At 43.1% G+C, this 11,312-nt stretch overlaps 1 protein-coding gene across 5 annotated transcripts in view; it reads right to left on the bottom strand.

Annotated features, from left to right (window-relative positions):
- The window catches only part of LOC138980560 (glutamate-rich protein 3-like), a 79,887-nt gene extending 68,816 nt beyond the window's left edge, over window positions 1-11,071 (bottom strand). For all 5 annotated transcript variants that reach the window (XM_070353442.1, XM_070353444.1, XM_070353443.1 and 2 more), the window contains exons 1-2: window positions 10,873-11,071; window positions 8,246-8,339 (exon numbers count right to left, since the gene is read on the bottom strand). In XM_070353442.1, the coding sequence (XP_070209543.1) occupies window positions 8,246-8,339; window positions 10,873-10,892 (114 nt within the window). In that variant the 5' untranslated portion in view covers window positions 10,893-11,071. The remainder of the gene's footprint in view (window positions 1-8,245; window positions 8,340-10,872) is intronic.
- Between the last annotated feature and the right edge of the window lie 241 nt (window positions 11,072-11,312).

An 11,312-nucleotide genomic window follows, 5' to 3' on the forward strand; every position in this document is an offset into this window, starting at 1 on the left:
GGAGCACACCAGGTCTTACAATGCCCGGGGAAACTCGGAGCACACCAGGTCTTACAATGCCCGGGGAAACTCGGAGCACACCAGGTCTTACAATGCCCGGGGAAACTCGGAGCACACCAGGTCTTACAATGCCCGGGGAAACTCGGAGCACACCAGGTCTTACAATGCCCGGGGAAACTCGGAGCACACCAGGTCTTACAATGCCCGGGGAAACTCGGAGCACACCAGGTCTTACAATGCCCGGGGAAACTCGGAGCACACCAGGTCTTACAATGCCCGGGGAAACTCGGAGCACACCAGGTCTTACAATGCCCGGGGAAACTCGGAGCACACCAGGTCTTACAATGCCCGGGGAAACTCGGAGCACACCAGGTCTTACAATGCCCGGGGAAACTCGGAGCACACCAGGTCTTACAATGCCCGGGGAAACTCGGAGCACACCAGGTCTTACAATGCCCGGGGAAACTCGGAGCACACCAGGTCTTACAATGCCCGGGGAAACTCGGAGCACACCAGGTCTTACAATGCCCGGGCTTCATGTACACGAGTTATCAACAGAAAATGTGAAAAAAACAATTGGTCTGAACTTGTAAATTGAACTTGTAAAGCGCTTCGAGCTGTGGAGAAGCGCTATATAAATGTTCATTATTATTAAAAGAGAGGTAGTTCTATATTCAGGGGCCTTAATAAGGGGAGGGGGGGGGGGTGGGGGGGTCCTCAGTACCAGTAGGCAGAGCATATGATAAATCAGCATTATAAGAAGTTAAACAAGTTTTATAAAAAAAAAATTAAATACACATGGAAAAAAACTGAGCATCATCGGTGTTTCGCTCAAATAAAATGTTGACAGAGAGACCTGCATGTAATATCTATACATATAAATAAAAGAGAGTGTCTGTCTGTCTGTGTGTGTGTGTCTGTCTGTGATCGCCAAAGCTCCGAGAAGGGAGGGGGCAGGAAGACGATGTCGTGCATGTGCACTCCTGTGACTGTGAAGATGTGCACCTGACCACCACCGCCGCTGCCGACGCCGCTGCGCTGCCAGCCCTCCAATCCTCCTCCACCTCCCCCCCCCCCCCCCCCCCGAAGAGAGAAACTTTTAGTTGTGGCTTGGCTCTTCTAAAAAAAAAAGTAAACTTGCCCCCCCCCTCCCCCTTTCAATCCCCAGATCCGACCCCCCCACCACCACCACCCCCATTCCCACCACCACCACCGACTCCACAACTACCACTCCCACTAGCCCTACATCATCAACACCAACCCAACCACCATCCCCATCATCCCCCCGGCATCACCACCACACAAACCCCTTCCTTACCCCCGTAAAAGAAAAAAGAATTATAGCAATCTCGATGTCATCACTGCATGTCTACTAAAACGGCTACATTTCGTCTACAACACATCAAAGCACAAGCCGCGTCTGCATCCCTCAGCAGGTTCACGTCATATTCCGGAGTATTCAGATCAAAGCACGAAGCCGCGGCGTATCAGCACGATTGCAAAACTGAAGAGAATTCTCATGCCCTCGTACAGATAAAACACTCGAAAGAATTACACGCACTTGTCACACACAGAAACAGATTGCATATAGATCTACACTTATCATTCAAAACAACAATCGCGCTTTCTGTATATGTCTGAGAATTCACACACGCACACACTAGCTCTCTCTGTCCTAAAATATCAATATGTGACAAGACAGACAGACAGACAGAGAGACAGACAGACAGAGACAGACAGAGAGAGAAAAACACACACACACACACACACACACACACAGTCTGAGCCCGGGCGAAGCCGGGTCTCTCACGCTAGTGAGTTATAAAGGGTATGTTGACAGAGAGACCTGCATGTAAATTAAATATGAGTTATAAAGGGTATGTTGACAAAGAGACCTGCATGTAATATGAGTTATAAAGGGTATGTTGACAGAGAGACCTGCATGCAATATGAGTTATAAAGGGTATGTTGACAGAGAGACCTGCATGTAATATGAGTTATAAAGGGTATGTTGACAAAGAGACCTGCATGTAATATGAGTTATAAAGGGTATGTTGACAGAGAGACCTGCATGTAATATGAGTTATAAAGGGTATGTTGACAGAGAGACCTGCATGCAATATGAGTTATAAAGGGTATGTTGACAGAGACCTGCATGTAATATAAAGGGTATGTTGACAGAGAGACCTGTATGTAATATAAAGGGTATGTTGACAGAGAGACCTGTATGTAATATAAAGGGTATGTTGACAGAGAGACCTGTATGTAATATAAAGGGTATGTTGACAGAGAGACCTGTATGTAATATAAAGGGTATGTTGACAGAGAGACCTGTATGTAATATAAAGGGTATGTTGACAGAGAGACCTGTATGTAATATAAAGGGTATGTTGACAGAGAGACCTGTATGTAATATAAAGGGTATGTTGACAGAGAGACCTGTATGTAATATAAAGGGTATGTTGACAGAGAGACCTGTATGTAATATAAAGGGTATGTTGACAGAGAGACCTGTATGTAATATAAAGGGTATGTTGACAGAGAGACCTGTATGTAATATAAAGGGTATGTTGACAGAGAGACCTGTATGTAATATAAAGGGTATGTTGACAGAGAGACCTGTATGTGCGCGCCTTCGTGAGCGAGGCTGGTACTACATATTGTTCATACGAAATGACAAACACAGGTTACAAGCGATAACGCGCAAAAGTACTGGTTTATTTGTTTTACATCTGATATTAGATATCAGTAATGCATATATGATATTTACAGTACTACGTATTGCGGTAAAAAACTTATGAACAGAAAGAAAAAGAGAAAAGAAAACAAATTATTAGACATGGCAAAAGTATCAAATGCATTAAAAAGACACAAGAAGTAAAAACAAGAAAAATAAACAATCACAAGACAGGCGAAGACAAACAGACAAGAAAGTTACAAATACCAAACACTCGTTGGTTAGTCCTTCAACAACAATAAAGAGTTACGTTCCGTACGTTCAACAATACCATAAGCACTAAGAATACTCAAGAAACTTAGCATACATACGTTTAAATCCAAAATGGCTACTTTCAGGAAAATACAAAACGTTGACTCATCAGGCCAGGAATACAAAGCAAACTGTCATACCAAAAAAGTCTAACGACAACGTTCCTGCGTTAATCAAAGTCACAAACAAGATATTTACTCATCCACTTTCCCTCAATAACGTTACAAGAAATAAGCCCGTTTACAAACGATCACCACAGACCGCAAGCTTCTTTTACCTAAATTCTTTCAACGTAAGGCTGAAAAAGTCAGAGAAAACGTTTCACTTCGAACTTCGTTAACCACAGAAAACACAAGTTATCATTATAAACATTAGCGACTTTCTAGCAACTACAAAACATTGCTGTACGTTCACAACACAAGAACAGTTGAACACACAATAAAGAAACACTACAAAAAGTCAGACTTTCAACTCACGTTATACATAAACAACTCACAAAGTCATTACAAAATGGCGACCAAAACACAACACAAACAAGTAACAACAAAATTACCTTATGCGCTGTGTGGGTTGACCAGCAGTACCAAAAACGTGTTGCCTCTCAAACGAAGGGCACAAAACGATTCACACTAGAGAAACAACTGTCTCCAAGAACATTACGTTGACGTTAAAACATAAGAAACACTCCGTTGGTTCACTTGCTAACCTTCATACGTTTACAGATCAAAACCAAACGCTTCCTAAAACCCTCAGATCGACTGACGAGACAGGAGTCAAGCAGTGGTATTTATGGAAACAAAAACCTAACATGGAATAGTTATTCAAAAGTCAAAGGTCACCGGATTGACCAACCAACAACATTCCTAAGACAGAATCGGGTGAAACTACTATTTTACAACCAATCAGTAACCGATCACGCACTCCGTGCATGCTCAAAACTTAAAACGGTATATTTAACAGAAAGAAGACCAAGGAACTAGCTGACATCACAAGGCTAAAAACACGTGAGTCACACGTATTCTAAAACTTGCAACGCAGATTCGCAGGGCTCACCCCAAAATCAAGACACAGAAAAGAGCACGTGAATCTCACGGTGTTCTAAAACTGCGACGCAGTTTGTGACGGTCCGACCAAAACAGGTCACAACAACAGAACAAGGAGCACGTGAATCTCACGTAAAAATATTAACGCTCCACAAAACGGGTCACAACAAGGTGACACAATAAAAACACGGTTTACTTCTTTATACATCGTGCAATGGCTTGAGCAAACGTAATTACAACAAAAAGTAGGTGAATGCATGCCACATCGGCATGCACACTGTATGTAATATAAAGGGTATGTTGACAGAGAGACCTGTATGTAATATAAAGGGTATGTTGACAGAGAGACCTGTATGTAATATAAAGGGTATGTTGACAGAGAGACCTGTATGTAATATAAAGGGTATGTTGACAGAGAGACCTGTGTGTAATATAAAGGGTATGTTGACAGAGAGACCTGTATGTAATATAAAGGGTACCGTACTTTCCGGGTCATAAGGCGCGACTTTTTTCTTCGAGTTTGACCCCTGCGTCTTGTATAACGAAGCGCCTAATCCGTGTATGAAATACGAAAAAAATCAAAGAGACCGCCTGAGTACCAGTCAAACAACTTGTGATAATGCATGTTTCAGCTACTAGGTACTACCCTGGCCAAGTTTCCTCTCAAGACATCAAAGAGACCGCCCCATGGTTAAACTCGGTCACTGACCCCGGTGCAGGAAGTGTTTCCTCTCTCAGATCTATGACAGGGGAAACACCTCTCATAGCAAAAACTGGGTCATTGACCCCTGGGAAGAAGGTCAGTGTCTAAACAAGGCAACCGAGCTATCACAATGGACCTGCCTTTGATCTGCCGCACACACAGAGAACACATATTTCCACTCTGTATTCTTCTTTTGATGTGCGGCTTATTTTCATTTTTCGACCGTTTGTTACCGGTATACTTTTTTAATTTTGGTGCGCCCTATCGGCCCCCTGCGCCCAATGGGTGACTGGATTACAATTTTGTTTAAAAAGAAGGGGGTGCGCCTTATGCGCTGTAGCGCCTTGTAACCCGGAAAGTACGGTATGTTGACAGAGAGACCTGTATGTAATATAAAGGGTATGTTGACAGAGAGACCTGTATGTAATACTAGAACGAATACCCGCTTCGCCGGGTAGCCGGCTTCGCCGGGAAGAAGTACTTAGAGCCGTACGCCGGCTTCGCAGGGTCCGAACAATGGACCCGCCAAGCTTAGGTCCCTCCCAGATTCGTGGAATGGGAACAGCACGAAAATGATTCAGTGGCCATAATGCCATTCCTGACCATATCGAGTCCCATCCTTGTCGACGAATGTAACCGTGTTAATCACCTTTGGAGGCGAACTCCACTCAAACAGGATTGAGCAATTTATAGCTTATCTGTAAGCCCTTTTGAACTGTTATGGCTTTTCAAAGGAAGGCCAGTACATACAAATACACAAAAGCCGCCAGACCACATCACAAACAGAACTGAACAATCCCCAGGTGTTGCTCACATAGAGAGAGACACACACACACACACACACACAAACACAGAGAAGCCGTATCTATAGAGAGATAGATGACAGTGTATTTTTCGCGTGGCTATAAATTGATTCGACCTTTGAACTTTTACAGTGAGGATAATTTACGGGTCCAATTTACGTTCTGGACACTGCGGTGACCTTCTAAAAATAGTAACAGAACGCCGGGAATATCCGAAGACGCCCCACTCATACTATAGTGCACCATACGAAGGAAGGGAGGTAAACGCTGAAAACCTGGAGAAGATGAGAAGATAAGGAAGAGTTACTTATAATGGTGAAATGAACACAAAAACCAAAATCGGTTCAGCGCTGCGCGCTGAGAGCACGTGTTGAAATATCTCATCGATGATATTGTGTCCGGGGTGTAGCTGAATACGGTGTCCAAATTTGAAAAAGATCCACCGAGAACTTTGGCTTTGGTGTGTCGGTATGGGGGCCCGGGTAGCTGAGGTGGAACCAAAATAGCTGAGGTGGAACCAAAATCGGTTCAGCGCTGCGCGCTGAGAGCACGTGTTGAAATATCGACCAGGTTGTGTCCTGTCCCGGGTCTACCTGAATATGCCCACCAAATTTGAAGCAGATCCATCGAGAACTTTGGCCGTGCATCGCGAACTCACACACAGACACACACACAGACACACAGACACAAGTCGTATATATATATACTAGAGGAATACCCGGCTTCGCCGGGGTGAATTGCGAGACAGAGACAGACAGCGTGGCGGTTCATCACAATCACCTCTGCAGGCGAAGTCCTGTCAAACGGGATTGAGAATTTTAGAGCTTATTTCTTAGCCCTATATTATCTGTTGTGGCTTCTCAAATGCCAGAACATACAGACAGACAAAAGCCGCTAGACCCCATCACAAACAGAACTCTACAATCCACAGGTTTTTGCCCACACACACACACACAAACACACACACAGAGAAGCCGTATATATATATATATATGTATATGTATATCTATAAATATATAGAGATAGGTGAGAGTGTATTTTTCGCGTGGCTATAAATTGATTCGACCTTTTCACTTTGACAGTAAGAACAACTTACGGGTGCAAGGGAAGCGTTCTGGACAGCGCAGTGACATTCTAAAAATAGTTACTCAGAAACGGGAATTTGGGGTGAACGGCGCGAGACAGAGACAGACAGCGTGGCGGTTCACCACAATCACCTTTGAAGGCGAAGTCCTGTCAAACGGGATTGAGAATTTTAGAGCTTATTTCTTGGCCCTACATTATCTGCTGTGGCTTCTCACATGCCAGAACATACAGACAGACAAAAGCCGCTAGACCACATCACAAACAGAACTCTACAATACACAGGTTTTTGCCCACACACACACACAAACACCCACACACACAGAGAAGCCGTATATATATATGCATATCTGTATCTATAAATATATAGAGATAGGTGAGAGTGTATTTTTCGCGTGGTTATAAATTGATTCGACCTTTTCACTTTGACAGTAAGAACAACTTACGGGTGCAAGGGAAGCGTTGTGGACAGCGCAGTGGACAGCGCAGTGACATTCTAAAAATAGTAATAGTAACTTAGAACTGAACGGGAAAGCCACACGAAGGAAGGGAGATAAACGCCAAACACTGGAGAAGATAAGGAAGAGTTACTTATAATGGTGAAATGAACACAAAAACGAAAATGAGTTCAGCGCTGCGCGCTGAGAGCATGTGTTGAAATATCTCATCGATGATATTGTGTCCGGGGTGTAGCTGAATACGGTGTCCAAATTTGAAAAAGATCCACCGAGAACTTTGGCGTTGTGATGTGGTGTAGCGGCTATGGTGTGTCGGTATGGGGGCCCGGGTAGCTGAGGTGGAACCAAAATAGCTGAGGTGGAACCAAAATCGGTTCAGCGCTGCGCGCTGAGAGCACGTGTTGAAATATCGACCAGGTTGTGTCCTGTACCGGGTCAACCTGAATATGCCCACCAAATTTGAAGCAGATCCATCGAGAACTTTGGCCGTGCATCGCGCACAGACAGATACACAGACAGATACACAGACAGATACACAGACACTAGTCGTATATATATATAGATAAAGGGTATGTTGACAGAGAGACCTGTAGGTAATATAAAGGGTATGTTGACAGAGAGACCTGTATGTAATATAAAGGGTATGTTGACAGAGAGACCTGTATGTAATATAAAGGGTATGTTGACAGAGAGACCTGCATGTAATATAAAGGGTATGTTGACAGAGAGACCTGCATGTAATATAAAGGGTATGTTGACAGAGAGACCTGCATGTAATATAAAGGGTATGTTGACAGAGACCTGCATGTAATATAAAGGGTATGTTGACAGAGAGACCTGTATGTAATATAAAGGGTATGTCTGAACATAAAGCACTATCAGTAAACAATGGGGAAAACAAATCTATGGCACAGAACTGAGAAGTGTGTCATTGGTTCCCAGACAAATGGAGCTCGACTCAAAATTGAGCAAACACACTCTCTCTCTCAACAAACACAAGTAAACAACAATGATGTAAAGCACTGTAATTGGTGACCAAACGTAACCAGCTACACGCTCATATAAAATTCAACACACGCAAACAATCGCACAGCCACAAAATCTCACTCTCACTCCCTCTCTCTCGCTCTCACATACACACACACACACCACACACACACACTGACCAGTCCAGACTTGCGGAGATGCCGGCGCATGCGACTGTTGGCAAAGTAGCCGGACAGGTGGTCATCGCTCAGGCTGTTGTACGTGGCCAGCGGCCTGTAACAAAACACATCACAACATTCTTTGTTTTACTATTGTGTCATTAATATCAGGCTGTTGTATGTGGCCAGCGGCCTGTAACAAAACACATCACAACATTCTTTGTTTTACTATTGTGTCATTAATATCAGGCTGTTGTATGTGGCCAGCGGCCTGTAACAAAACACATCACAACATTCTGTTGCTATGGTGTCATTAACATTCATTTCAATTGATCAAATTATTTATTTTGTGTCTGTCCAGGAGTCATTTGTACCAAAATATTTGACTAAAATGAAAAATAAATGCGTTGCAATGTACAGTCCGAAGTGTAGCAGGTAAAGTGGAAGCCCATTTAAAGATCTACCAAACACACAGAACATGAGGTTTTAAAAGGGATGGATTCTTGTAGAGAGGTTATCAACCAAAACTAGGAAAAGGTAAGGTCTTAAAAAGGGAGCAAGTCTTCAATTGTTTGGGGTTCTTTTGTATATCATTGGAGTCTCTCTCACTACCAAACAACTACAACTTGAGAATATTTTTATGCACTGTTACGAAGCGGTTTACTCGTATTTTTGGTAATGGGTATTGTTGTAAATAGAATAGACTATAGCGATGGTCAGACATTGGAAAGGGCTATAGGCTGCATACCGTCACGTTGACCGCAGTTGAACCTTTGTGTAACTGACAAGGTTTTTCACGTGCAAGTGATGCAGACGACAGCTCACTGGCAATGTCATAGCAAGAACGACTTTGTAAAATCAGTCGCCGTCAAGGAGCCAAGCTCGACTCATGTTTTTCGTAACACGTTAGCAGACGGGCTCCTGTTTTAGGTATCTGACTGAAGAAGGATGAAGACTGACGAACTTTCCCTATCAGTCTACGTGATATCTTCCATTTTCATATTCATGCCAGGCCGGCGACTGTACTAAATGTTGGCTTTACACTCTTTTGAGGTATGTTTGAAACCGGTTATATTTTCATGTCATGCTGTCGTATGTGAGAAGAGTGACTGTTTCTGTGTTTAACGTTATTGTGTAGGCCTAAGCTATTGTGCTACACTGCTTAAACATGTGAGGGTTTTACGTAACGTTTTCTTGGCTTTAGAAAACAGGAATTAACGTGTAAATAATTATATTGGCTCATGCAGCTTAATATGTTGGACGAGTGAGTATTTTTATTGTGCGAGTGAAAGAAACTAAAGACAAGTTGATTTATGGACTATAAACTTTACAGTGTTCCAACTGGGGGGTTTTCATCGATGGAGGCTGAACTGAACCAGTCAACTGCGGCTTGATGTACATGACCATGGCATGGAGAGCTGGCAGGGTTCTACAGTTAGCCGCCGAGACGAACTGGAAGGATCAAGGACTACGTCAAGCAATGGTCGCGGTGTCGTGAGGACTGGTGCATCCTTGTCAGTCGTCTGAAGGACTTACAGCCATACCAACATCTTGAAAGCCGAAAGATGGCAGTAGGGTAACGTACAGTAGAATACCTATTCGTCTTACCTGTTAAGCTGCTTTGTTTGAGCCAAAAGGTGTCTGCGTCTTGGACTGTAGAGTTTCTTGCGGTGTTGTCGGCCTAGAGTACTGGTCGAAGCCCGGAAATGATTTTGTGATGTAAAAAGCTTTGTAAACTAATAATAATTAGTCTTGGCAGTGTCAAGATCCATTTAACACCAGGTTTTTGCGTGTGTGAGTGCGTGTGCGCTTGTGCCTTATAAGCTACGGTAGCGGACAACTATTCAGATTACATTCAAGCCTGTAAACAAATACTAAACTTATAGAGTGGTGTAGAGACAGTTATGATTGTCTAGGAACCGGGCTATACCACTCCATAACATGCACACATGGCTATAGTGCTTGGGAAAAGGCAATGAGATAAGCCTCTTGATCAGAACAGGCTCTGCCGGTTTGCAAACCTTTCCTAATATAGTAACAATTACCTGGCTGGACAAATTCCATTAAAATAAACAGTTACCTCGTTTTGAAAAAAGGATTTCCACAGCTAGAAAGTGCAATCTTGTATTAACTCTAGGGTCAAAAAGCGTAACTACATTGAATAAATATAAGAGTTCCCGACACATGCTGATTATTTCTTTATTAAAACATCTCATCACATTTTGACATCAGCATACTTCACTGGTTGAAACATGTGTCAGTATCAATGAAATTATAGTGAGCTTCAAACAAATTAACACACTGTCCGATTTTTAAATCCCCTGCCTGTTGTGTAATGGATTATCGCGTGTCACCAAACAACATTACAGATAACAACCACTGAACTACCAATAATACACACCACCGACAATTAATTTTGATTGTGATTTCAGGACTGTGCACAATTCTGGCAAAGATCTACAGCTTCAGAACGGGCTAAAATTGCGTAAAAAAGCGCGAGAAACGTTCGTTCTTGTGAAAATCCCCCCAGGTACAAGTGAAATTAATCTGCATAATTCAAGTCGCAGCCCGATAAGAATCGATGCTGCCTTCAGAGCTTCACCCAATGTCAGATATTGGTGCCGTTAAAGATCGTTTCACACACTAACCCGTCGTGAACGTGGCTCATGGTGAATATCTCCTTCTTCTTCCTTTTCACACAAACACAAAGATCGCAAATCTAAGATTCGCCACGACAGTAAAGCCTGTATTAGATGGCCATGGCGGTTGAAAGGTTGAAACAACACAACGGCGCAGCGCTTCTATTTTGCTGCCATTCTCCCAAACAACCACTGTCGCCCGGGTGAGGCTGAGTCACGTGACCAAACTTTTTAATGAAACAGCAAGTGCTCGAAAAGCGACCTCCAACAGGTCAAATACAAAACTTGATGTACGCTTTCCTTTGAAGATTTTAGCAAGCAATTAATTTTATCGTAACATTTTGCACTACTTTGCGAATTTTTTCGTAAGTTACGACAGACCCGACAGCAGAGTTTGGATTGTGATTGGAGGAGATTATTTTCTGCATTCACTTTCAGATTCTCATACG

Source organism: Littorina saxatilis, linkage group LG11 (genome assembly GCF_037325665.1).
Source record: "Littorina saxatilis isolate snail1 linkage group LG11, US_GU_Lsax_2.0, whole genome shotgun sequence".
Lineage (NCBI taxonomy): Eukaryota > Metazoa > Mollusca > Gastropoda > Littorinimorpha > Littorinidae > Littorina > Littorina saxatilis.